At 43.7% G+C, this 26,537-nt stretch overlaps 1 protein-coding gene across 1 annotated transcript in view; it reads right to left on the reverse strand.

Annotated features, from left to right (window-relative positions):
* LOC142749632 (neuronal acetylcholine receptor subunit alpha-7) overlaps window positions 1–23,745 on the reverse strand; it is a 220,231-nt gene extending 196,486 nt beyond the window's left edge. The window contains exons 1-2 of the mRNA XM_075857923.1: window positions 23,327–23,745; window positions 22,964–23,103 (exon numbers count right to left, since the gene is read on the reverse strand). Coding sequence (XP_075714038.1) covers window positions 22,964–23,103; window positions 23,327–23,381 — 195 coding nt within the window. The 5' untranslated portion in view covers window positions 23,382–23,745. The remainder of the gene's footprint in view (window positions 1–22,963; window positions 23,104–23,326) is intronic.
* Window positions 23,746–26,537: the final 2,792 nt, after the last annotated feature.

Here is a 26,537-nt window from a genome sequence, read left to right on the forward strand (position 1 = left end):
ACCGGACCCTTTCTAAGTGGACCTGGCTTACTGGGGAAACGCAGGTGGAACCTCCTGACCAATACCCCAGCGTGAACATCCCGGGCGGGTACCCAAGTCCTCTCCTCGGGCCCGTATCCTCTCCAATGGACCAGGTACTGGAGGGAGCCTTGGACCATCTTGCTGTCCACAATCCTGGCCACCTCGAATTCCACCCCCTCCGGGGTGAGGATGGGAACAGGAGGTCTCCTCGAGGGAGCCAAGGACGGGGAGCAGCGTTTGAGGAGGGAGGCATGAAACACGTCGTGTATCCGAAAAGACGGGGGTAACTCCAGCCGGAAGGAGACAGGATTGAGGACCTCAATGACCTTATACGGCCCAATAAACCGGGGAGCAAACTTCTTGGACGGAACCTTGAGACGCAAGTTCCTAGACGACAACCACACCAGATCCCCGACCATAAACAGGGGGTTAGCAGAACGTTTTTTATCAGCCTGAGTTTTTTGTACTCTCTGGGACACCTCTAGGTTTTTCTGAACCTGGGCCCAGACTGTGCACAGTTCCCGATGAACGACCTCTACCTCAGGATTGTTGGAACTACCAGGTGAAACGGAGGAGAACCGTGGATTAAACCCAAAATTACAAAAAAAAGGAGAGACCCCTGACGAGTTACTGACCCGGTTATTAAGGGAAAATTCGGCGAGGGGAATGAAAGAGACCCAATCAAATTGACAGTCAGAGACAAAACACCTTAAGTATTGTTCTAGAGATTGATTAGTCCTCTCCGTTTGGCCATTGGTTTCAGGATGGAAGGCAGAGGAGAAGGACAGATCAATCCCCAACTTCATACAGAAGGCTCTCCAAAACAATGAAACAAATTGTACCCCTCTGTCCGAAACAATATTGACAGGGACCCCATGGAGACGCAGGATGTGTTTGACAAACAAGGTAGCCAACGTTTTGGCGTTGGGTAGTTTCTTGAGGGGCACAAAGTGGCACATCTTACTGAAGCGGTCCACCACCACCCACACCACCGACTTGCCTTGGGATGGAGGCAAATCGGTGATAAAATCCATGGAGATATGTGTCCAAGGTCTCTGGGGAATGGGCAACGAACGCAGTAAGCCCGCTGGTCGGGACCTGGGAGTCTTGGACCTAGCACAAACCTCACAAGCGGCGACGTAGGCCTTAACGTCTTTAGGCAACCCAGGCCACCAATAATTTCTGGTAATGAGGTGTTTGGTACCCAGGATGCCTGGATGGCCAGATAGTGCGGAGTCATGATTTTCCCTAAGTACCCTTAGCCGGAATTGCAGGGGAACAAACAGCTTGTTCTCAGGAAGGTTCCCGGGAGCTGCACCTTGATCAGCAGCAATTTCAGAGACTAAATCAGAATCGATCGAGGAAATGATTATACCTGGAGGCAAAATACAAGCAGGATCTTCCTCCGAAGGAGGGCTGGCCATGAAGCTACGCGACAGTGCATCAGCCTTAATATTTTTAGACCCAGCCCTATAGGTAACCAAAAAATTGAATCTGGTAAAAAATAACGCCCATCGAGCTTGTCTCGGGTTTAGCCTCCGGGCAGATTCTAGGAAAACCAGATTCTTGTGGTCAGTAAGGACCGTTACCTGGTGCCTAGCCCCCTCCAGGAAGTGGCGCCACTCTTCAAATGCCCATTTAATGGCTAAGAGTTCGCGGTTGCCAATATCATAGTTACTTTCAGTTGGCGAAAACTTCCTGGAGAAGTAGGCACAGGGGCGGAGATGGGTGAGGGAGCTGGTACCCTGGGACAAGACAGCCCCCACTCCCACCTCAGATGCGTCAACTTCCACGATAAATGGCTCCATTTGGTTGGGCTGAACCAGCACCGGGGCCGAGACAAAGCACTTCTTAAGGACCTCAAAAGCCTGGACAGCCTCAGGAGGCCAGTGGAGGAGATCAGCACCTTTGCGAGTGAGGTCCGTAAGGGGCTTAGCGATGACCGAGAAGTTAGCAATAAATCTCCTGTAATAATTAGCGAACCCCAAAAAACACTGTAACGCCTTCAGGGAGGCAGGTTGGACCCATTCCGCCACAGCCTGAACCTTGGCGGGGTCCATGCGGAATTCATGAGGAGTGAGGATTTGACCCAAAAATGGAATCTCCTGTACCCCAAACACACATTTTTCGGTTTTGGCAAACAGTTTATTTTCCCGAAGGACCTGGAGCACCTTCCTGACATGCTCCACGTGGGAGGACCAGTCCTTGGAAAACACCAGTATGTCATCAAGGTACACTACCAGAAAAATCCCCAGGTAATTTCTCAAAATCTCATTTATGAAATTCTGGAAGACCGCAGGGGCATTACACAACCCAAAGGGCATGACGAGGTATTCGAAATGGCCTTCGGGCGTGTTAAACGCAGTCTTCCACTCATCCCCCTCTTTTATGCGAATAAGGTTATACGCCCCCCGTAGATCCAATTTAGAAAACCATTGGGCCCCCTGAACCTGATTAAAGAGATCAGGAATCAAAGGAAGGGGATACTGGTTCCTTACCGTGACCTTATTCAGGCCACGGTAGTCAATGCATGGCCTAAGACCACCATCCTTCTTCCCCACGAAGAAGAAGCCAGCACCTACCGGAGAAGAAGAGGGACGAATGTAACCCTTGGCCAGGGATTCCTGGATATACACTCTCATAGCTTCACGTTCGGGACAAGAAAGATTAAATATCCTACCCTTAGGAAGCTTAGCTCCTGGTACCAATTCGATAGCGCAATCGTATTCTCTATGAGGAGGTAACACTTCGGAGGCCTCCCTAGAGAAAACATCAGCGAAGTCCTGAACAAACTTGGGTAGCGTATTCGCCTCCTTAGGGGGAGAAATAGAATTAACAGAAAAACATGACGTACAACATTCATTACCCCATTTGGTTAGCTCCCCAGTATTCCAGTCAAACGTAGGATTATGCAACTGCAACCAGGGAAGACCTAGAACCAAATCGTACGATAATCCCTGCATCAACGGTACAGAGCATTGCTCCAAATGCATGGAGCCAACAAGGAGTTCAAAAACAGGGGTATGCTGTGTAAAATAACCATTAGCAAGAGGAGTGGCGTCGATACCCACTACCGGGACAGGTTTAGGCAAATCAATAAGAGGCATAGCAAGGGACATAGCAAATTCCACAGACATGATATTAGTAGAGGACCCTGAATCCACGAAGGCACTGCCGGTAGCAGACCTACCACCAAAAGAGACCTGAAAGGGAAGCAAGATCTTAGTACGTTTCATATTTACTGGAAATACCTGTGCGCCCAAGTGACCTCCCCGATGATCACTTAGACGCGGAAGTTCTCTGGCTGCAATCTTACGCTTAGGACAGTTGTTCACTTGATGCTTGTCGTCCCCACAGTAGAAGCAGAGACCATTCTTCCTGCGGAATTCTCTACGTTGTTGGGGGGACACGGAGGCCCCGAGTTGCATAGGTATCTCTGAATCTTTCGGGGAGGAACGAAGCAACGGAGCTTCGGGAGGCATCATGGGGGAGTCGGAGGAGAAAACACATAAACGTTCACGTTGTCGTTCCCTGAGACGTCGGTCAAGTCGTATCGCTAAAGCCATAACCTGGTCTAGGGAGTCAGAAGAGGGATAGCTAACTAGCAGGTCTTTCAGGGCATTCGACAGACCCAACCTAAACTGGCACCTTAAGGCAGGGTCATTCCACCGAGAAGCTACGCACCACTTCCTAAAGTCAGAACAATACTCCTCAACAGGTCTCTTACCCTGACGTAAGGTCACCAGCTGACTCTCGGCAAAGGCAGTCCTGTCAGTCTCGTCATAAATAAGTCCGAGAGCAGAAAAGAAACAATCAACGGAGGAAAGTTCAGGGGCGTCAGGAGCCAAGGAGAAGGCCCACTCTTGGGGCCCTTCCTGGAGCCGGGACATAATTATACCCACCCGCTGGCTCTCAGAACCTGAGGAATGAGGCTTTAAACGAAAGTAAAGCCTACAACTCTCCCGAAAGGAGAGAAAAGCCCTCCGGTCCCCTGAGAACCGGTCGGGCAACTTGAGGTGGGGTTCAAGAGGTGCGGTGAGGGGAACTACCAGGGTAGCATCAGGCTGGTTGACCCTCTGAGCCAGGGCCTGGACCTGTAGGGAGAGACCCTGCATTTGCTGAGCCAGGGTCTCACGGGGATCCATAGTGGTGTCAGGGACCAGGGGTAGACTAGGTATGGGCTTGTTATTATGTAATGGCAGGGGGTAGGGAGACGGACAAGTGAGCCCTAATCTACCCGCCACTCTGTCCCTGCCTACTTGCAACGACCCGCCCTAGGCGACGGGGTACAACTGGGCGGCGGTCCCTGCGCTCAGTAAGTGCACGACAAACACGACAAACATACAAGGAACACAAGCAAGGAAAAGGGGCCGTTGCCCACGGCAACACCGTGAGCAACCAGAGTGGTGAACGAGCCGAGTCAAGCCAGGAGTGTGCGAGGTACAAAACGAAAAGCAGAAGAGTAGTCGGTAAGCCAGGGTCTGTATGGAGCAGGATCAAAAATAGCAGGAGCTGTAGCTGGGCCAGGAAACCACAAGGAGGGAAACACAAGCAATAACAAGCACCGAGGGACAGGAAGTGCAGGCTTAAATAGACCGAGGGCGGGAGCTAGCTGAGTCTGACCAGGTTACGATAGGCTCTCCCACTCCTAAGCCTGCCAGCCTGAATGGTGGAAGCAGGAGTCAGTCTCAGGGATGTATTCTCAGGTGCTGACTGATTAGTTCTGGGAGTTAACCCCGCTGTGCCTGGCGGATCCTTTACAGTTGGACTATATTTTCCTGGGCAAACACATGTGGTGCAGTTTGAAACATTCAAAATTAATGAACAGAACTCGTCTACACCATAAGCAGTACCTTAACCTAAGTGTATAAGGGGAAAAAAGTGGTGACAAATCTGGGTATTGTTTCGGACACCCATCAATCGTGGGACAATAGCTTAATGTGGTTTTCCTATAATCAATATTTATTACCAATCCACAGTATACGTGATAAATAACTGATCGGTGGTGGTCCAACCACTGGGACCCCACCGATCACGAGAATGGTCTTACCTTGCCGTTCCTGGGAGCCCCATAGGAATATAGCAGAAGTGCACATGCTCGACCACCGCTCCATTAATTTCTATGGGGCTGCCGAAGATAGCGATTGGCAGCCCCATAGAAATAAATGTAGCAGTGGTCGAGCATGTGTGCTACCACTCCATTCCTATGGGTAATCAAGGTAAGCCAGTTTTTGTGATCAGTGGGAGTCCCAGCGGCCGTACCCCCACCGATCATACCTATACTGTGGATAGATGATAAATATTAATTATGGTAAAAACAATTTAAGTTTAAAAAATTAAATGTGACTATATATGAAATTAAGTCAGGGTCCTGCCAAGAACCAAAGTTTAGCAAGGCTTTTTCTCACATGAAGGTTTCTGCTCAGATTTCTGTTGCAGAAATACCTCAGCAGAAAAAGATTTTAGATTGTAGTATTACAGTTGTGTGTTTTAAAGTGCTCTTTCCATCACATTTTGTTACTAGAGAGAGAGCCAATGCAACTGCTATGAGGCCGTTGGAGAGAGTGAGTCCATTTAAGGCTCTATTTCTCAATCCCAATGAAGGCTCCTTCTCCTCCTCAGCTTCTATTGACAATCATCAGGCACACAGCGAGTTACGATAAGTACATTTACTTGCTTTTTTAGTCTCCCTTACCATGCTTTCGCTGTCTACACTTGCATAATCCTCCAACCCACAACCCTCTGACTTAAAACAGCACCAAGGTAAGCTTAGATGGGTTCCATGGCCTGGATGGGAATTTCAGCAGATGTTGCAGATGTGGTGGAATATTGAAATTAATAAAACAAAATGTGGGGTTCTCATGGGTCTGATTCTCAGTGGCGATCACAGAAATCACAGGGCCCCAGTTAACCTTTTTGCCAAATCACAATTGCTGCACTATCCATGCAGTTCATTGGAGAGGTAGAGACATGCAGCCCCCTTCATTGAAGTTTATGGGATTTACAGAAAAAGACAGCCGCAGCTGTATGGAGAATATTATATGAAGTGTGCCGAGAACCTCATTGTTCTGATAGTGGAAGGTCCCAGATGTGGGACTTACACCTATAGATATGTATTTTCTTGAATTGTGTTAAGTTATACAATTTGTAATGATACCAATTCAATACAATCTTGCGTCATCCAGTAAAAAAAAAAAACGTTCAGGTTACTGTATACGTTTTTCTACCATGGGAGTTTCTGGGAGCGATGGATGCCATCCATCACAGCCATCCAGTAAAAAATAGTATACATTTTTTTAACATGTGAGTCTATGGGTGCCGGATGGCATCCGTCCCAGGTGTACCTTTTTTTATACGTTTAACATCTTGCGCCACACATGGCGGGATATGTTGGGTTCAGAAATAAGTTGAGAAGAACACATCTTTATCAGGCCATTCTGGCTACATGCAGCCACTACCAGGGGGCGCTATCTGCATATTGATTTATACAGCTAGTATTGAACTCAGTGGAAACTCTATTATACCAGCAGCTCACTGTATACAAATTTATAGTGTCATAGTAACTTCAGTATCAGGACCCTCTCATCAGAGGCCCCATAGTAGCAGTCACATGCCTTGCCTCTATAGTAGGTACGCCATTGCTCTCACCATCTGGTGCAGAATTCCAATTGTTTCAAAGGGGGTTGAAGTCTGGAAGTTATGAGTAAATGGAGGTTACTAATCTGCAGAAGGGGTGGTCTTATCAAAGAGTGCCAGTATACATAAGATATGATGGAATGGAAAATCTATCACCCCAAAAAAAAAAAAACTGGTCTGATTTTTTCTTAATTTTATTTACTTGTACTAAATAAAATATATATATATATATATATATATATATATATATATATATATATATATATATATGTATATATATATATTGACTTTGACATAGAGTATAAAGTGTTTCAGAGTGTACCTCAGATTACCTCATTTGCACACTGTAGCTGATATAATAATACTTCAGAAAGCAAAACATACACTTGTAAGAAACAGCAGGAAGTCTATTATATCATTATATGATTAATACATAAACTACATGTTTTGAATAACTCTTGACTCACATGTTATATTGAATTACAGACAATAAATAATACATAGTGAAAGGTCAGTCAGCCAACTACTTATAAAAGATCAAGAACAATGACCAAAAATTTCTAGAGACATATCACTGTCTTTAGAAAAAAGAAACAGCTGGTTGCTACAGTATGTTAGTATCAGTATTATTCACTGTAACTAAATGAGATTTTTATAGAGTTCTTAAAGCGTTGGTTCACCTTTGCTGGTCCTATATTTATAGATTAGGGAACTGTAAAGGATCTGCCAAGCACTGCGGGGTTAACTCCCAGAACTAATCAGTCAGCACCTGAGAATACATCCCTGAGACTGACTCCTGCTTCCACCATTCAGGCTGGCAGGCTTAGGAGTGGGAGAGCCTATCGTAACCTGGCCAGACTCAGCTAGCTCCCGCCCTCGGTCTATTTAAGCCTGCACTTCCTGTCCCTCGGTGCTTGTTATTGCTTTGGTTTCCTTCCTTGTGGTTCCTGGCCCAGCTACAGCTCCTGCTATTTTTGATCCTGCTCCATACCGACCCTGGCTTACCGACTACTCTTCTGCTTTTCGTTTTGTACCTCGCACACTCCTGGCTTGACTCGGCTCGTTCACCACTCTGGTTGCTCACGGTGTTGCCGTGGGCAACGGCCCCTTTTCCTTGCTTGTGTTCCTTGTATGTTTGTCGTGTTTGTCGTGCACTTACTGAGCGCAGGGACCGCCGCCCAGTTGTACCCCGTCGCCTAGGGCGGGTCGTTGCAAGTAGGTGGGACAGAGTGGCGGGTAGATTAGGGCTCACTTGTCCGTCTCCCTACCCCCTGCCGTTACATAATAACAAGCCCATACCTAGTCTACCCCTGGTCCCTGACACCACTATGGATCCCCGTGAGGCCCTGGCTCAGCAAATGCAGGGTCTCTCCCTACAGGTCCAGGCCCTGGCTCAGAGGGTCAACCAGCCTGATGCTACCCTGGTAGTTCCCCGCACCGCACCTCTTGAACCCCACCTCAAGTTGCCCGACCGGTTCTCAGGGGACCGGAGGACTTTTCTCTCCTTTCGGGAGAGTTGTAGGCTTTACTTTCGTTTAAAGCCTCATTCCTCAGGTTCTGAGAGCCAGCGGGTGGGTATAATTATGTCCCGGCTCCAGGAAGGGCCCCAAGAGTGGGCCTTCTCCTTGGCTCCTGACGCCCCTGAACTTTCCTCCGTTGATTGTTTCTTTTCTGCTCTCGGACTTATTTATGACGAGACTGACAGGACTGCCTTTGCCGAGAGTCAGCTGGTGACCTTAAGTCAGGGTAAGAGACCTGTTGAGGAGTATTGCTCTGACTTTCGGAAGTGGTGCGTAGCTTCTCGGTGGAATGACCCTGCCTTAAGGTGCCAGTTTAGGTTGGGTCTGTCGAATGCCCTGAAAGACCTGCTAGTTAGCTATCCCTCTTGTGACTCCCTAGACCAGGTTATGGCTTTAGCGATACGACTTGACCGACGTCTCAGGGAACGACAACGTGAACGTTTATGTGTTTTCTCCTCCGACTCCCCCATGATGCCTCCCGAAGCTCCGTTGCTTCGTTCCTCCCCGAAAGATTCAGAGATACCTATGCAACTCGGGGCCTCCGTGTCCCCCCAACAACGTAGAGAATTCCGCAGGAAGAATGGTCTCTGCTTCTACTGTGGGGACGACAAGCATCAAGTGAACAACTGTCCTAAGCGTAAGGTTGCAGCCAGAGAACTTCCGCGTCTAAGTGATCATCGGGGAGGTCACTTGGGCGCACAGGTATTTCCCGTAAATATGAAACGTACTAAGATCTTGCTTCCCTTTCAGGTCTCTTTTGGTGGTAGGTCTGCTACCGGCAGTGCTTTCGTGGATTCAGGGTCCTCTACTAATATCATGTCTGTGGAATTTGCTATGTCCCTTGCTATGCCTCTTATTGATTTGCCTAAACCTGTCCCGGTAGTGGGTATCGACGCCACTCCTCTTGCTAATGGTTATTTTACACAGCATACCCCTGTTTTTGAACTCCTTGTTGGCTCCATGCATTTGGAGCAATGCTCTGTACTGTTGATGCAGGGATTATCGTACGATTTGGTGCTAGGTCTTCCCTGGTTGCAGTTGCATAATCCTACGTTTGACTGGAATACTGGGGAGCTAACCAAATGGGGTAATGAATGTTGTACGTCATGTTTTTCTGTTAATTCTATTTCTCCCCCTAAGGAGGCGAATACGCTACCCAAGTTTGTTCAGGACTTCGCTGATGTTTTCTCTAGGGAGGCCTCCGAAGTGTTACCTCCTCATAGAGAATACGATTGCGCTATCGAATTGGTACCAGGAGCTAAGCTTCCTAAGGGTAGGATATTTAATCTTTCTTGTCCCGAACGTGAAGCTATGAGAGTGTATATCCAGGAATCCCTGGCCAAGGGTTACATTCGTCCCTCTTCTTCTCCGGTAGGTGCTGGCTTCTTCTTCGTGGGGAAGAAGGATGGTGGTCTTAGGCCATGCATTGACTACCGTAGCCTGAATAAGGTCACAGTAAGGAACCAGTATCCCCTTCCTTTGATTCCTGATCTCTTTAATCAGGTTCAGGGGGCCCAATGGTTTTCTAAATTGGATCTACGGGGGGCGTATAACCTTATTCGCATCAAAGAGGGGGATGAGTGGAAGACTGCGTTTAACACGCCCGAAGGCCATTTCGAATACCTCGTCATGCCCTTTGGGTTGTGTAATGCCCCTGCGGTCTTCCAGAATTTCATAAATGAGATTTTGAGAAATTACCTGGGGATTTTTCTGGTAGTGTACCTTGATGACATACTGGTGTTTTCCAAGGACTGGTCCTCCCACGTGGAGCATGTCAGGAAGGTGCTCCAGGTCCTTCGGGAAAATAAACTGTTTGCCAAAACCGAAAAATGTGTGTTTGGGGTACAGGAGATTCCATTTTTGGGTCAAATCCTCACTCCTCATGAATTCCGCATGGACCCCGCCAAGGTTCAGGCTGTGGCGGAATGGGTCCAACCTGCCTCCCTGAAGGCGTTACAGTGTTTTTTGGGGTTTGCTAATTATTACAGGAGATTTATTGCTAACCTCTCGGTCATCGCTAAGCCCCTTACGGACCTCACTCGCAAAGGTGCTGATCTCCTCCACTGGCCTCCTGAGGCTGTCCAGGCTTTTGAGGTCCTTAAGAAGTGCTTTGTCTCGGCCCCGGTGCTGGTTCAGCCCAACCAAATGGAGCCATTTATCGTGGAAGTTGATGCATCTGAGGTGGGAGTGGGGGCTGTCTTGTCCCAGGGTACCAGGTCCCTCACCCATCTCCGCCCCTGTGCCTACTTCTCCAGGAAGTTTTCGCCAACTGAAAGTAACTATGATATTGGCAACCGCGAACTCTTAGCCATTAAATGGGCATTTGAAGAGTGGCGCCACTTCCTGGAGGGGGCTAGGCACCAGGTAACGGTCCTTACCGACCACAAGAATCTGGTGTTCCTAGAATCTGCCCGGAGGCTAAACCCGAGACAAGCTCGATGGGCGTTATTTTTTACCAGATTCAATTTTTTGGTTACCTATAGGGCTGGGTCTAAAAATATTAAGGCTGATGCACTGTCGCGTAGCTTCATGGCCAGCCCTCCTTCGGAGGAAGATCCTGCTTGTATTTTGCCTCCAGGTATAATCATTTCCTCGATCGATTCTGATTTAGTCTCTGAAATTGCTGCTGATCAAGGTGCAGCTCCCGGGAACCTTCCTGAGAACAAGCTGTTTGTTCCCCTGCAATTCCGGCTAAGGGTACTTAGGGAAAATCATGACTCCGCACTATCTGGCCATCCAGGCATCCTGGGTACCAAACACCTAATTACCAGAAATTATTGGTGGCCTGGGTTGCCTAAAGACGTTAAGGCCTACGTCGCCGCTTGTGAGGTTTGTGCTAGGTCCAAGACTCCCAGGTCCCGACCAGCGGGCTTACTGCGTTCGTTGCCCATTCCCCAGAGACCTTGGACACATATCTCCATGGATTTTATCACCGATTTGCCTCCATCCCAAGGCAAGTCGGTGGTGTGGGTGGTGGTGGACCGCTTCAGTAAGATGTGCCACTTTGTGCCCCTCAAGAAACTACCCAACGCCAAAACGTTGGCTACCTTGTTTGTCAAACACATCCTGCGTCTCCATGGGTCCCTGTCAATATTGTTTCGGACAGAGGGGTACAATTTGTTTCATTGTTTTGGAGAGCCTTCTGTATGAAGTTGGGGATTGATCTGTCCTTCTCCTCTGCCTTCCATCCTGAAACCAATGGCCAAACGGAGAGGACTAATCAGTCTCTAGAACAATACTTAAGGTGTTTTGTCTCTGACTGTCAATTTGATTGGGTCTCTTTCATTCCCCTCGCCGAATTTTCCCTTAATAACCGGGTCAGTAACTCGTCTGGGGTCTCTCCTTTTTTTTGTAATTTTGGGTTTAATCCACGGTTCTCCTCCGTTTCACCTGGTAGTTCCAACAATCCTGAGGTAGAGGTCGTTCATCGGGAACTGTGCACAGTCTGGGCCCAGGTTCAGAAAAACCTAGAGGTGTCCCAGAGCGTACAAAAAACTCAGGCTGATAAAAAACGTTCTGCTAACCCCCTGTTTATGGTCGGGGATCTGGTGTGGTTGTCGTCTAGGAACTTGTGTCTCAAGGTTCCGTCCAAGAAGTTTGCTCCCCGGTTTATTGGGCCGTATAAGGTCATTGAGGTCCTCAATCCTGTCTCCTTCCGGCTGGAGTTACCCCCGTCTTTTCGGATACACGACGTGTTTCATGCCTCCCTCCTCAAACGCTGCTCCCCGTCCTTGGCTCCCTCGAGGAGACCTCCTGTTCCCATCCTCACCCCGGAGGGGGTGGAATTCGAGGTGGCCAGGATTGTGGACAGCAAGATGGTCCAAGGCTCCCTCCAGTACCTGGTCCATTGGAGAGGATACGGGCCCGAGGAGAGGACTTGGGTACCCGCCCGGGATGTTCACGCTGGGGTATTGGTCAGGAGGTTCCACCTGCGTTTCCCCAGTAAGCCAGGTCCACTTAGAAAGGGTCCGGTGGCCCCTCATAAAAGGGGGGGTACTGTAAAGGATCTGCCAAGCACTGCGGGGTTAACTCCCAGAACTAATCAGTCAGCACCTGAGAATACATCCCTGAGACTGACTCCTGCTTCCACCATTCAGGCTGGCAGGCTTAGGAGTGGGAGAGCCTATCGTAACCTGGCCAGACTCAGCTAGCTCCCGCCCTCGGTCTATTTAAGCCTGCACTTCCTGTCCCTCGGTGCTTGTTATTGCTTTGGTTTCCTTCCTTGTGGTTCCTGGCCCAGCTACAGCTCCTGCTATTTTTGATCCTGCTCCATACCGACCCTGGCTTACCGACTACTCTTCTGCTTTTCGTTTTGTACCTCGCACACTCCTGGCTTGACTCGGCTCGTTCACCACTCTGGTTGCTCACGGTGTTGCCGTGGGCAACGGCCCCTTTTCCTTGCTTGTGTTCCTTGTATGTTTGTCGTGTTTGTCGTGCACTTACTGAGCGCAGGGACCGCCGCCCAGTTGTACCCCGTCGCCTAGGGCGGGTCGTTGCAAGTAGGTGGGACAGAGTGGCGGGTAGATTAGGGCTCACTTGTCCGTCTCCCTAGCCCCTGCCGTTACAGGAACTGCATAAATATAAATTCCTACAGTAAATGTCTGATAATTGACATAGGTCAAAAATTCCCATTATCGCAGAACCCTGAATGTACCAGATATTATCACACTGGCTTTCTTGTTCCCTCTGTAAAACATATCCCTATAACATCTTTTCTTTCATGAGCTTTTCCTCATTGGCTTTGCTATGTATCTTATATTGAATTTGCTCCCTTTACAATCAGAAGTGTGCTGATAAAAGAGCAGTGAAGCCACTGGAAAACTAAATTTCCCATTTCTGCACTGTCAGCCCGTCAGTATACATAGTATACATATTTAGGCAGCATACAACACATGTACATGTCGGCCAGCCTTCTACAAATAGTTTTATAAGACGACAGAAAAAGTGCATGTCCATAGATTAGTAACATCCCTAACTAAGAGGATATTTGTGAAATCAACCAACAAAAAAAAAGAGCAAGTGACAAGTTATCTTCTTCATCGACAGCTTCAGATGGAGTTTTCCTCTTCAAAATATCTTAGACCCCGAAGTTTGAGTCCCATTATCAATCACACCCTGGGTTTACCAGAGGATTCTCTCTGGTCATCAGGTGAGTAAGTCCAACCCACTATTCTGAACCTACTGGATACATACCGTATATACTGTTAGGTCCACAAGTTTTGGCATTTTAACTGTTTACCAAAACATATTGGATATACAGTTATATAATCAATATGGGCTTTTATTTGAGGGTATTCACATCCTAATTTGAGGAAGGATTTAGGAATTACGGCTCTTTAATATGTAGCTGCCCTTTTTTCAAGGAACCAAAGGTAATTGGACAATTATCTCAAAGCTATTTAATGGGCTGCATGGGCTATTCCCTCGTTAGTTCATCATCAATTAAGCAGGTAAAAGGTCTGGAGTTGATTCCAGATGGGGCATTTGCATTTAAAAGCTGTTGCTGTGAACCCAAAACATGAGGTCAAAGGAGCTCTCAATGCAAGTGAATCAGACAATCGTTAGGCTGAAAAAAAAAAATGAAGAAATCCATCAAAGACATAGCACAAATGTTAGGAGTGGCCAAATCAACAGTTTGGTACATTCTTAAAAAAAAAAAAGAGAAAGTAGTATCTAATGGAGAAAAAAGAGGAACTTAGGGCGACACATCGTGCAATTAATCCAACAGGTTTATACATGAACATTTAAAGATTAAAAGCACTCACCTTGTCTGGTTGTGCATGCTAGGTACAACACTAGTGTGTGCGTTTGGACAGTAAGTTGTCAGCTGCTGCTATCCCCGACCAGTGGTAATGGATCACCTCTGTTAAAATCAAGAATTTACTCTAACAAGGAAGCAAAGAAAAATGGGGGTTTCCAGAAAAGCACTGCTGATATCCAGAGGGTTTAAGATCAAAGTTAAAAAATTAAATAAAATCCATAAGTGATGTGGCTACGCGTTTCAACACTCATATATACACATAAAAATACATATATATATACATATATATATATATATATATATATATATATATATATATATATATATATATATATATATATAAAAAGGGCGCTCTAGTGATCTCGTGAACTCCAAAAAGCCTGGACGTCCACTGAAGACAACAGTGGTGGATGATCACAGAAACCTTTCCATGGTGAAGAAAAGCCCCTTCGCAACATCTACCCAAGTGAAGAACACTCTCCTGGAAGTAGGTGTATCAGTATCTAAGTCTACCATAAAGAGAAGACTTCATGAGAGGAAATACAGGGGGTTCACCTCAAGGTGCAAACCATTAATCAGCCTAAAAAATAGAAAGGCCGGATTAGACTTTACCAAACAACATCTAAAGAAGCCGGCCCAGTTCTGGAACAGCATTCTTTGGACACATGAAACTAAGATCAACCTGTACCAGAATGATGGGAGGAAGAAAGTTTGGAGAAGGCTTGGAACGGCTCATGATCCAAAGCACACAACATCCTCTGTAAAACATGGTGGAGGCAGTGTGATGGCATGGGCATGCATGGCTGCCAAAGGCACTGGGTCACTAGTCTTTATTGATGATGTGACTCAAGACAGAAGCAGCCGGATGAATTCTGAAGTGTTCAAGGATTTACTTTCTGCCCAGATTCAACCAAATTCAGCAAGGTTGATTGGACGTCGCTTCACAGTATAGATGGATAATGATCCAAAACATACTGCGAAAGCAACCCAGGAATTTTTTTAAGGTAAAGAAGTGGAATATTCTGCAATGGCCAAGTCAATGACCAGATCTCAACCCGATCGAGCATGCATTTCACTTGCTTAAGACAAAACCTAAGGCAGAAAGACCCACAAACAAGCAACAACTGAAGACCACTGCAGTAAAGGCCTGACAAAGCATCACAAAGGAGGAAACCCAGCGTTTGGTAATGTCCATGGGTTCCAGACTTCAGGCAGTCATTGCCTGCAAAGGATTCTCTACAAACTATTAAAAAAAACACATTTTATTTATGGTAATATAAATTTGTCCAATTACTTTTGAGCCCCTGGAATGAGGAGGCTGTGTAGAAAAACGGTTGCAATTCCTAACCGCTTCACAGGATATTTGTTCATCCCCTTGAATTAAACCTGAAAGTCTACACTTCAATTGCATCTCTGTAGACATTCAGTTCGGTCCAGAATTATATGTACAAACTGACACATACTTCTCTATTAGCATTCAAATAAATTGGAACTATCCTATTATTACTCAGATTGTTCAAACCAGGAAGATGTTGCTATAAAGTTGGTAATAGGGCTCATGCACACAGTGATATCATGGCACAATTTTTAACAGACCCGCTTTAGGGTTGCAATAGGGCGCAATGGGTCTTTACAGTACCTTCGAATGTCTCTTATTTGATAGGGAGAACTACGCAGGTTTTTGTATTCGTATTCCATACAAAAAAATTTGGACAAGCTCTATAGAATTCCATATACACAGAAGTATGTACAGTAGCACCGGGGCCCATGCAGTTCCAAATTAAGGAGTCATACAGCCTGTGTACATTGCCGTACATGCTTCGTGCTCTGCTGTGTGCAGAGTTAGGCCTTATGCACATGACCGTAGTGTTTTTTTTACTGTTCACAAATACGGATCCGCTAGTCATCCGCATAACTGGCATGCTGTCTGCAAATACGGTCCATAGTGCATCTGTATTTACGGATCCACAAGAAAAAAGGTAGGCTACAAATGACGTCATCAACATTTCCCAACCCCTTGAAAATGTCACGATTGCTCAGGCTCCATTTTCTTGGGGAATCCGCTGCCGTCACAAAGTAACGCTTCCGCAATTACGGACGACTACAGCTGCACATCTGTAGCCGTCCACAATTTTGCACGGGCCCATAGACTTCTATGGGCGAGTCCGTGCCGCAATTGCGGACTGGAATAGGACATTTTCTATATTTTGCGGATCATTTCTACGGCCCGGACACACATCCGTAAATATACAGAATAGTGTCCATGGCCTATAGAAATGAATAAGTCCCCAGATTATGGATCCATAATTACAGATACAAACTATGTTTACATGGGGTCTTAACCCCTTCCCGCTCCTTGACGTACTATTCCGTCATGGTAACCACATAGTTCGTGCTCCATGACAAAATAATACGACGCGGGAGGAACGGCCATTTCGGCCGTCCTCCCGGCACATACCAGAGCTGTGACAACTGCTGTCTCGTTCAGCAGTTGCCGCAGCTCCTTCAGCGGGGACCGATCGTGGTGTCCCCGCTGATTAACCCCTTAGAAGCCGCGTTCAATAGCGGATTCTTAGGGGTTAAACCACCATCGACGGCCCACTACGTGGTAGCGGGCGGCGATGGTTGCTATGGCAACCGGAAGCCTAATAATAGCAGCTGGCTATGCCATCTATGGAAGCCTAGTGGGTCCTGACAAAGTCATGTATTTAGTGCAGTGTATTAGAATTGTGATCACAGCCTCCTGCCTTCAAGTCCCCTAGTGGGACAAAGTAAAGAAGTTAAAAAAATAGTTGTGTAAAAATAAAAGAAAAGTTTGAAAAGTGATATAAAGTAAAAATCCCCCCTTTTCCCTTATCAGTCCTTTATTATTAATAAAAATAAATAAACAAATAAACTATACATAATTGGTATCGCCGAGTCCGTAACGGCCTGAACTACAAAAGTATTTATCCCACACGATGAACGCCATAAAAGAAAATAATAATAAACCATACTAGAATCACAATTTTTTGGTCACTTCATCTCCCAAAAAATGGAATAAAAAGAGATCAAAAAGTCGTATGTATCGAAAAATGGTTTTGATCGAAACTACAGTTCGTTACGCAAAATACAAGTCCTCATACAGCCTTCTTGATGGAAAAATAAAAAAGTTATGGCTCTTAGAATAAGGCAACACAAAAAGTACATTATTTTTTATAAAAAGTATTTTATTGTGCAAACACCATAAGACATAAAATAAACTATAAACATATGGTATCGCCGTAATCGTATCACCCCACAGAATAAAGTGAATATGTCATTTATTGCGCACGGGGAACGTTGTAAAAAAAGGAATAAAAAACAAGTATAATTGCTTTTTTTTAGTCACCACGCCTCTTAAAAATAGAATAAAAACTGAACAAAAAGATGCATGCACCCCATGAAAACTACAATGGATTCCTCAAGGGTTCTAGTTTCCAAAATGGGGTCACTTTTAAGGGGTTTCCCCTATACTGATACCTCAGAAGCTCTGAAAATGAGACATTGCGCCCAGAAACCAATCCAGCAAAATCTACATGCCAAATAGCACTCCTGCCATTCTGAGCCCTGCTGTTTGTCGAACCAGCAGTTTATGACCACATATGGGGTATTGCCATAATCGGGAGAAATTGCTTTACACATGATGGGGTGCTTTTTCTCCTTTATTCCTTGTCAAAATTAAAATTCGTACATTTTATAGGAAAATTTAGATTTTCCATTGCACAGCCTAATTCCACAAAATGCAGCAAAAAACCTGTGGGATCTAAATGCCCACTATACCCCTCGATAAGTTCCTTGAGGGGTGTAGTTTGTCAAATAGGGTCACTTTTGGGGGTTTCCACTGTTTTGGCACCACAAGACCTCTTCAATAGTGCCTAATAAAACGGAGGCCTCAAAATCCACTAGGTGCTCCTTTGCTTCGGAGGCCTGAGCTTCAGTCCATTTCTCAAAACTAAAGAATCTGGGCAATAAGTATTGAGTTGCGTTTCTCTGGTAAAACCTTCTGTTTTACAGAAAAAAATTAAATAAAAAGGATTTTCTGACAAAAAAAAATTAGATTTGTAAATTTCACCTCTACTTTGCTTTAAATTCCTGTGAAATACCTAAAGGGTTAATAAAATGTCTAAATGCTGTTTTGAATACTTTGAGGGGTCTAGTTTCTAAAATGGGGTGTTTGATGGGGGTTTCTAATATATAGGCCCCTCAAAGCCACTTCAGAACTGAACTGGTACCTAAAAGAAAGAGGTTTTTGGAATTTCATTAAAAATATGAGAAATTGCTGCTTATATTCTAAGCCTTGTAACGCACTAGAAATTATTTTTTTTTACAAAAAATTATGCCATAGTAGACATATGGGAAATGTGAACTAGTAACTATTTTGGGGGGTGTAACCGTCTGTCTTACAAGCAGATGCATTTAAATTCAGAAAAATGCTATTTTTTTCAAATTTTCTAAAAATTTTGCTATTTTTCACAAATACACACTGAATATATCGACCAAATTTTACCAGTAACATAAAGCCCAATGTCTCACGAGAAAAAAAATCTCAGAATCGCTTGGATAGGTTTAAGCATTCCGAAGTTATTACCACATAAAGGGAAATATGTCAGATTTGAAAAATGGGCTCTGAGCCTTAAGGTCAAAACTAGGCTGCGTCCTTAAGGGGTTAAAGAGATAGAAAAATAGATTTTAAAATCTTAATTATGGTCATGTGTCGTACTTCTCAGTGGCAACCAGTTAGCTCTTCCACAAATTGTTTAATGATGTCGTTGGCACTTTTTAGGATTCAGCACACTTGGAATAGTCTCACAGATGATTAGTAATCAATAGGACAGTAGACTTTTTATATCTATCACATTACAAGGGAAATTAGCCTGCAGTTATATAGTATGGCACATCACCTGCATGTTCAGCAGAATGGCAGCTGGGACATTATATTACATCTGCTTTTTGATTGCACAGATCCATTTTTAAGAGTGAATAATAACTTTATAATTCTATAGAAGCAGTTCTGATACATTTTTTTAGAGCTATTTCTTAAAAATCCACGTAAGCAGCAAAACCATGATAAATGCATGTAAGAATATCTGTTATTCTCCAATTTTTTACTACAGTGGTGTTGGGTCTTTCTTTTGCACCATTACCAGCAATTACGAACATATCTTTGCATGACAGGCTTAAGATTGCATTCAGTATTAGCTTGCCGAAAAGTAACACATCCACTTAATGCAACACCTGGGAGTATTAACTCATTATGTGGCATCAAAACCAGACAATAAATGACAGTTTTTGACACTAGAGTATGTAAGCCCTAAAGAACTTCAACTATGCAAATCCGAAAGGCAATAAGGATCAAACTTTGGCTGTGGCTACACATAGACGTTTTGTAGCTGGTCAGCTCAAAATTCACCTTCACAACATGATAACAAAGATAATTTAGATTAATTGCTCTTTAGGGAAACAACATTTATTTTCCTCTGTATAGACTTCATAGTTTGCGTCAATAAATCTAACGATAAAATAAGTGGTTAAATATTTTCTTAACTGGGAATACCAAGTATCTGATCAGAGCTCCAACATGTACAGCATTCCATAAACATTTATTTGGATGCCCACCATTATGTCTACAGTGATCAGGTAGAATAGTACATTCGAAATTCTGCCTTGGAAATGTGAAAAGCCACATGACTCAACACTGCCATCTAAGTCATAAAAAACTGTTATTAGAAAACTGAGCTATGCTTGAAAATCCTGTATGTCAGTATGTTGGAAAACATGGAACTTTCTATATTAATCTTTGAATTGTGCTTATGTCCCCAAATACCAACAGATCCAACAGTTTTTTCTCTTTCTTAATAAAAACAAAGAGTGTGGCTAAGTAGTCACGTAATGACTACATACAAATCATCTCCTTACATCAGTTACTTGAATCCATGCTCAAAAAGCTAGACATATCATATAGACTTCCTTCTATCCAAACAAGTGGAATGATATTCATAAAGTGCCACTCAATATTTGAAATATATGTCATTTATAAAATCATTGCTACAAAACGTTGAATGACAACAAAAAGGAGCATGTCAAAGTATTCACATTTACTTCCTTGTACTTCACAAGTTGGTTAGAGGCATGGGGACCATAGCAACAATTCATGGCGTTCAGAAATATATTTTTTTAAATATTCACATTGTGGGATTACTGAAATATAAAAAAACGGTATCTGGGTATTTTTAATTGTATATTCACAGGATATTCCATAAATGTCCGAAAGATGCGGGTCACAATTCTAATAGCTACACCTATTTTTAGAACAGGGCCCCCTGAACCCTGTCATACCTTCTACCCCTATCTCTGGGCTCCGGCCACTATGTTACGAGGTGGCTAGTGGTACGGACACAGCAGAGCTTGCTGAACTACATTGTTTCCCTAACTCCCATAAAAGTAAATGAAAGTTACAGAAACAGAGAAGCACAGCGATATACACTGTTTCCGTAGTTCTCGAGTTCTGGAAACGGCGTAGCGCGTTTTTGTAACTTTCGAATTCTGTCATATGCTGTTTTTGTAACTCATATCCACTTCTATAGGAGTTAGGAAAACAGCTTAGCTCCGCAAGCCCGGCTGTTTCTATTCTTACGGCCACCTCGTAACTCAGTGGCTGGAGCCCAGTGGCAGCTGGAGAAGGTAGGATGGAGGTTAAGTTGCCCTGTTTTAGAAATAGGTGCCGGTACCAGAGGTGGGACCCGAGACTGTGGGACATTTATGGTATATCCTGTGGATATGCCATATATGTCCGAGATGGGAAGACGCTTCTAAAAAATATTTTGCAGAAAGTACTAAAGGTGTAAGGGGTAACGAATCAGAAAAAAATATATAAAAATAATAATAGAATAAGTAATAATAATACTAATAGTGATGATTATAATAATAATAATAATCTTGGTCAATTACTTGTGACACTTCAACTTTTTTGAAACATGTTCTCATGCTTCTAGAAACTAATAGAAACACCAATTACCTGTTAAGAAACGTAACAAGATGAACTTCTATGTGTACAGTATCATTACGTGATTGCATGTGATTCAAATACCATTTTCCCCTAAATACAAGAGATTTCCGAAAATATAAGTCTCCCATTGTGTAAAATATTTAATAATATATTCGCCTGTTGTTGCGTTACAGAGTCTGACACAGGTAACAGATATTGGCTTACAACAACAATAGTAGCCTGTACAGTACTCGTAATAGGTGTTGTCATCCAGATTTCCAAAGAACCTGAATGATAAATCAACTCTATTTGTTATGCTGATGCATGCAATACCAATGCAGGTATCTTTGACAATCCCTAGAAGTAACAAACAATTTGAGAAATATAATAATAAAGAATTTGACGGAACAAGCTCTTTAAAGATAATTTAATAATGCATATTGTATCTCCATGGCTCAGGGCACCCTGATCCCCTTTTGCAATAACCCCCTAAGATTTTTGCAGTCCTTGCTCTTAATGTGCTTGCAGTAAGTGATCTCCTGAGTCACAAGGACACGAGCTTCATTATTAAAGACAGATCTCATTATATTAGTGCCCGCATTTTGTTGATTGACTCGATGAATCCTTTCAGAGTCATGATCAGGTCAGATGATCACTCTTAGCCAATCAACCAAAAGGTTATATTACATATACATACAGCGCTTCCTAACTTATGGCCCCCCAATCGCACCCATTGCTTTTAGGGCATTTGATTTATACCCTAATTGAATGAGATCTGTCTCTGTGACACTACTGGCTTATTTCTAGTTATACAGATAACTTATACTTATTATATGCCAATATCTTTTAAGGGTATTGCCAGATGTCAACTTGGATTAAAGAGGCTCTGTCACCAGATTTTGCAACCCCTATCTGCTATTGCAGCAGATAGGCGCTGCAATGTAGATTACAGTAATGTTTTTATTTTTTAAAAACGAGCATTTTTGGCCAAGTTATGACCATTTTTGTAGTTATGCAAATGAGGCTTGCAAAAGTCCAAGTGGGTGTGTTTAAAAGTAAAAGTCCAAGTGGGCGTGTATTATGTGCGTACATCGGGGTGTTTTTAATACTTTTACTAGCTGGGCGCTCTGACGAGAAGCATCATCCACTTCTCTTCAGAACGCCCAGCTTCTGCCAGATCACGCTGTGACGTCACTCACAGGTCCTGCATCGTGTCAGACGAGCGAGGACACATCGGCACCAGAGGCTACAGATGATTCTGCAGCAGCATCGGCGTTAGCAGGTAAGTCGATGTAGCTACTTACCTGCAAACGCTGATGCTGCTGCAGAATCAACTGTAGCCTCTGGTGCCGATGTGTCCGACACGATGCAGGACCTGTGAGTGACGTCACAGATCTGCACTGCCAGAAGCTTGGCGTTCTGAAGAGAAGTGGATGATACTTCTCATCAGAACGCCCAGCTAGTAAAAGTATTAAAAACGCCCCGATGTACGCACATAATACACTCCCAGTTGGACTTTTACTTTTAAACACACCCACTTGGACTTTTGCAAGCCTCATTTGCATAACTACAAAAATGGTCATAACTTGGCCAAAAATGCTCGTTTTTAAAAAATAAAAACGTTACTGTAATCTACATTGCAGCGCCTATCTGCTGCAATAGCAGATAGGGGTTGCAAAATCTGGTGACAGAGCCTCTTTAAGTAATGTTCCAAATGACTCAAGCAGTGGTGTGGTTTTGTGCAATTCAAGCTTCACAATGGTTTTCTCTTCTCATAGAAAATGTTTCACTATTGTTTAAAAGTTGGCAGAAAAAGTCATTTAACTATAGTTCTTAAGAGAAAAAATATGCATTCCTCGTAAATTCATGCACGGTACATGGTATACAGTGGTGGTGTTCGGTAATAACTATAATTATTAGCGACGTTATCCTTACCTGACCCCAGACCCAGAGAATTACATCTGTCCCACCACAGCAGAGTGAGAAGAATACAGTTACAATAGATTCCGTATCACTTACCACATCCATGATCTGCATCAGATTCATTCCAAAGTAGACAGTGAGTGGATGAGAGTCATTACCCACCGGCCTCTCTAAAGGGTTATAATTCTTCAGTAATTCCTTATAGAGCTTTCTCTGGTATTCTCCTTGCAGGGACACTTCAAACCGAGAGAAGAGAATGATCATCACTCACTCAGAACAGGGAGTCAATATACAGTAACATGGACCATACATTAATATATTCTAATAATAAATATAGCAAGCGGCTTGTATAAAGTGATCAGCTCATCATGTACATAGCCCTGGACTGGGACACATTCACAAATAAGGGGGTGTTATGATATAGGGGTGGAATGCAGGGCAATGGTGAGATCAATTTACCATGTATCAAGCAGACTGATATAATCATCCACATTTGGATCTCCCCAGCTCCCATTGTATGAGATCAAGGCCGGGAGGTCTTCAGATTCCCAGCTGAAGGGGAAAAGTTTCTGAGATGACAATAAGCGGAGTCCTGGTTGGTGGTGAATGCAGAAGATCAGCTCTCAGGCTGTGGAGGTGGTGACTACTAAAGTATCACTGCCCCTGTGTATCAGACCTCAGTGATGATGGCAATCCGGGGATTGTCTTCATATTTAGGTATGCATTGCATCTATTTTATAGGGGGCATCCCAGTAGTGCCCAGCTGCTGCTGATCACTCCCCCTGGGCTCAGTGCTGGCACTTGTCAGAAGGCAATGGCTCCATTCAGATGGGCTCCACGTGAGGCTTGTGACTTGTGATCCTGTCTCAGTCTGAGCTCTGTTCATTGCATTGTATTTTATAGCTGGCGAGGAGGAGGCAGAGCAGCAGCCCAGATCTGGCGTGAGTATTAACCTATTCACTGCTGAGCATGCCATTGAGACACAACCAGCTTTATCGAATACCAGACTATAATAATGAGCTCTCTCTGCTATGGTATTTTTAGAAGGGTGCCATAAGTAGGAAAATAGATTGAGAATCAATGCATGATGACTAGAATTTCAATGCAAGGGTTAGGATACTAGTATATACCTGTGATCATGCTATGGAGCAGGATAGAGAAAGACATTAGGTTTTCTTCTACTATTAAAGTAAAGCAGTAAAGTAATTCCCCATTATTATAATGGGGAATTACATGACTAACAAGTCCAAAATGTAATTGTATTGCTCTCTTTACTATTAATAACCTAGAAGACTGCAGTACATTTTAAGGATTTTTTGTGGTGTTTTTTTTATCTTTAATAAATGCCTAAATGTTTTCATCTTTTTAAAATAAATCACTAAGATAAAGACTGCAATAGGTCAATTGTGCTCTGCCCCCAGCCCCGCAAACCCTACAGTCATATGTGAACAATACAGCCACAAGGACGTGTTTTCCATAGTAACATAACATCTCTTGCCTTAGTGCCGTGATCTCGAGCTGTAAAGGGCATGATGGTAGTTGTAGTTTTGGTAGTTTTGCAACAGTTGAACAGCCACAGGTTGGAGACCACTGCCTAAGTGTCTAATACTGGGGCTAGTGACAATGTCTCATGACAGCTAGACATGGTGTGGCCATATTGTTTACATACAGCTGTTTGGTTTATATATTGGGGGATGGGCACAATTGTTAATAGATGTTTATAGCTAAGTAATATTGTTGATATGAGAACATTAAGGCATTTATTTAAAAAAAAGTTAAAAGCACGGAAATGCCCTTTGACATGTCTCAACACAATACATTATATGTATGGTTTATGGTAACTAGAATCTTTTCACTGTGGTTCTGACAGTGGCTATGATGATGTGTGATTTGCTGGTTTTCACTACATTAGCTTATATGTGCATTGGGATGACAAGATACAGCCTGTTACACACAGCATCTGTATTCTGCTGACAGTGCCTTCGGGACAACATTGGGAAATGTGAAATTCCCTGACGCTCTTGCTTTCAAATGAAGTTATTCTGACGATACCAAAGTTATCTGCGATCAATTGCTGATAACATTAGCTCAATATGTCAAGTTGAGCGAGCATTCGAAGATCACTCGATATTTTTTCTAGGTGTGCTATATAATAGAAAAAGCAATTAATTGCCATAAATTGCCAAAATATGAGATTGTGTGACAGCCATGCACTATAGAACATAATTGTACTAGAATTTGAGTAGGTAGCTCTGGACTATGTTGTGTGCTTGTGAATTTTATTTCTTGCTGTTGCTTGTGACATACTTGCACATTTTAAAGAATTTGTTTCAGAGACTTGAGATGAACAATGCTGTATTTTCTAGATAAATCCCGCCACTAAGTATAGGCAATGCCTCCATAATGACGGCTAGAGGGCCTTCTTTAACAGCACTAAAGTGCCCCCATAAATTGTGCTAGTTGAGTGCCTCTTATAAACAGTTTAAGAAAAGTGCCCAACATAAACAGTGCTAGCAGAGCGCCTCCATAAACATTCCCAGCAAAGTATCCCGAAAAGCTATACTGCCAGCAGAGTGCTCCCCATAAACATTCCCAGCAAAGTATCCCGATAAACAATACTGTCAGCAGATTGCCCTCAATAAACAATACCAGAAGACTGCACCCTGATAAAGAGCTCCAGCAGACCGCCCCCTGATAGACAGTACAAGCATAGTGCAACCCTTCATACATAGAATTAAATGATAACATTTATCATTTAATCATTAATTTATCACCAGCATAGTGCCTCCGTTCATACATAGAATTAAATGATAAATTCTGGCTGCATGCAGCCACTAGTGGGAAATGACTAGACATATACCTTATTTATACAGATACCATTGAAGTCAATGGGAGCAATATCAATACATATGCAGCTAGCTAATCCTAGGAGTGGTTGGCAGCAGCCTTTGGCTTCCAGGAGTGATGGAGATCTCAGAAGATTCCCTGGGAATCCAGAGGAGTAGGCGAGTATGGTTTGTGAGCAATAGTCTATTATCATATGTTGTACAGTAAGCATCCTTGCTACATATTTCTATAACTACAAGTGCAGAAGTCTCCCTGTTACATTTTATAAAAAGGCACACTTTAACAAATGCCCCTAATGGTAATCTGAAGATTTTTACATAATCAACAGGACAGATTTAATAAAATCTTCAAGTTTAATTCATATTTGCCTGTGGGATCCATGAGTATATGTAAAGTGCAATGGCATGCCTAAAATAGGGTTTTAGAACATGGCATGCCCTCCAGAGGTTGTTAACCCTTGTCATGTGCCAAAGGAAAGAGTGTCTGTATGAAATCCTTCTAGCAGAAATGTGCCAAATTGGGCAAAAATCTTATCTTAGAGTACATAAGAATTTTTGACATTTAAAGTTCTATTCATGGAGCCCCCAGTGATAATCAAGCTACGAATATATTCAACAAAATCTTCTTATTTTCCCACACCTCCCTCTTCTACCTATTTTTGGGTCCCCCCTGCACAATTCACTCCGCATCCATTTTACAGAGGGCAGTCTGCTGGTATGACCACAATATACCTTTACGTCACTATAAAAGGAGTACTTAACCCATTCACGACTGCCATATGGCTATATAGGTTCCAATTGTCGATGCCCCGTGCAGTTGTCAC

This window comes from Rhinoderma darwinii, chromosome 3 (genome assembly GCF_050947455.1).
Source record: "Rhinoderma darwinii isolate aRhiDar2 chromosome 3, aRhiDar2.hap1, whole genome shotgun sequence".
In the NCBI taxonomy this organism is placed as follows: Eukaryota; Metazoa; Chordata; class Amphibia; order Anura; family Rhinodermatidae; genus Rhinoderma; species Rhinoderma darwinii.